This window comes from Nicotiana tabacum, chromosome 4 (genome assembly GCF_000715075.1).
Source record: "Nicotiana tabacum cultivar K326 chromosome 4, ASM71507v2, whole genome shotgun sequence".
NCBI lineage: Eukaryota > Viridiplantae > Streptophyta > Magnoliopsida > Solanales > Solanaceae > Nicotiana > Nicotiana tabacum.
Window position 1 is genome coordinate 93,606,442 of NC_134083.1, and position 1,653 is coordinate 93,608,094.

At 37.6% G+C, this 1,653-nt stretch overlaps 1 protein-coding gene across 1 annotated transcript; it reads right to left on the bottom strand.

Annotated features, from left to right (window-relative positions):
* Positions 1 to 592: 592 nt before the first annotated feature.
* LOC107779995 (17.8 kDa class I heat shock protein) lies at positions 593 to 1,449 on the bottom strand. The gene has a single exon (XM_016600503.2). It carries the CDS (start codon positions 1,355 to 1,357, stop codon positions 878 to 880), a length of 480 nt encoding a protein of 159 aa, XP_016455989.1. The 5' UTR covers positions 1,358 to 1,449; the 3' UTR covers positions 593 to 877.
* Between the last annotated feature and the right edge of the window lie 204 nt (positions 1,450 to 1,653).

Sequence of the window (1,653 nt, forward strand, 5' to 3'; positions counted from 1 at the left end):
TCAGTTTTACAAAAAAAAAATTGCTTTAAAAAAATTACTTTTCGGGTATGATTAATGGATCTTTTTAATTAATTAGAAGATATTTAGAATTAACCAACAGGACGATAACACGTGTACCTCTGTTTAAATGAGGGGTATATTTGAACCCAAAGTATGACTGCAGGGGTATAGATAACCCAATAGTATAACGAGTGATAATTTTAGATCAATTTTGAAAATAAAGGGATATATTTGACCCTTTGTCGTATATTAAATGACAGAGAAATAGATTGATCAGCCTATTAAAATCAAATTCCTACTATTAATAAGGGACAGCTATGAGTCTTCAAATATATTCGATATCTGTTAAAAATGGAAATTTTAAGAACTCAGAATTTATACAATTTAAATTTAAGATAATTTAAGCAATTCCCGGAAGAAACTCTTGGTGGGCTCTTGAGGACATTGAAAAACTTATCTCTTAACATTATGTGAATGACATTTGTACCCTATATCAATGAAAATTTCTGCTCTGGTGAAGCCAGGCAACACCTCTTTGTATCATTCAATTAAAGCTATGATAATAATCTCTTTAGGAAAACAAATCACCAGATGAAAGAATCAGTACTATATATTAGATATACGTATACAGAGTAAACACTAAATAAGCTGTTGACGGAAAAGGCACACAGCATTCTACATTGATCGATTACAAGCGTATATGTAAAAGACCCACAAACATACAAATACCATCGTACAGACACATTTTTGAGCTAAAAGTTACTAAAAACCAGACGGACTTCCAGAAAACAAGACACTGAAAACACTTCTGAAATTACAAGTAGAATCACAGAACTCATAGGCGATCAGTAGCCACCGCTCGCGCGCCCTCTGTTATTTAACAAGAGATGTCAATGGCCTTCACCTCAGGTTTCTTTTCCTCCATTTTTGGTACAGTCACAGTGAGCACTCCATTCTCCATTGCTGCTTTAATCTCCTCCATCTTGGTATTTTCCGGCAGCCTAAACCTCCTAAGGAACTTGCCGCTGCTCCTCTCCATACGGTGCCATTTGTCGTTATTCTCCTCTTCCTCTCTGCTTCTCTCCCCACTAATTTGTAGAACTCTTCCTTCTTCTACCTCAACCTTCACCTCTTCTTTCTTAATTCCAGGAAGATCCACCTTGAAGACGTGGGATTCTGGGGTCTCTTTCCAATCAATTCGAGCGCTGGCGAAAGCAGCGGTTTCACGAGCAGAGGTTGGAGTGTTGGCGACTGTGCGGGAGAAAGGGAAGCCCTCGAAAGGATCCCATAGGTCGAGGGAGAATGGATCAAAGATGTTGCTCCTGCGGCCACCAAAGAAGCTTGGAATCAAAGACATTTTTATCTGAATGAGGACTTTGACTGATGATAATCAGATGATGTTTAAGCTGTACTTGATTGTTGTATTCGAATTGTTTGACGACAACCAAAATGTTGCGCAGTGCTATTTATAGGTGGGAGTTTCGGAAGGAGAAAGGAAAAAGAAACTTATCGAGTTCGAGCGCAATCTAGATTACTCTCGAGATTACGGGAACAAAGAGGTCTCTCTAGCCTTCCAGAGCGTTCTACTTTCTTACTATTTCATAAGAAAAAAATAAAACAAAATTTGCAATTTCCCTAAAAATATTTTGGCTT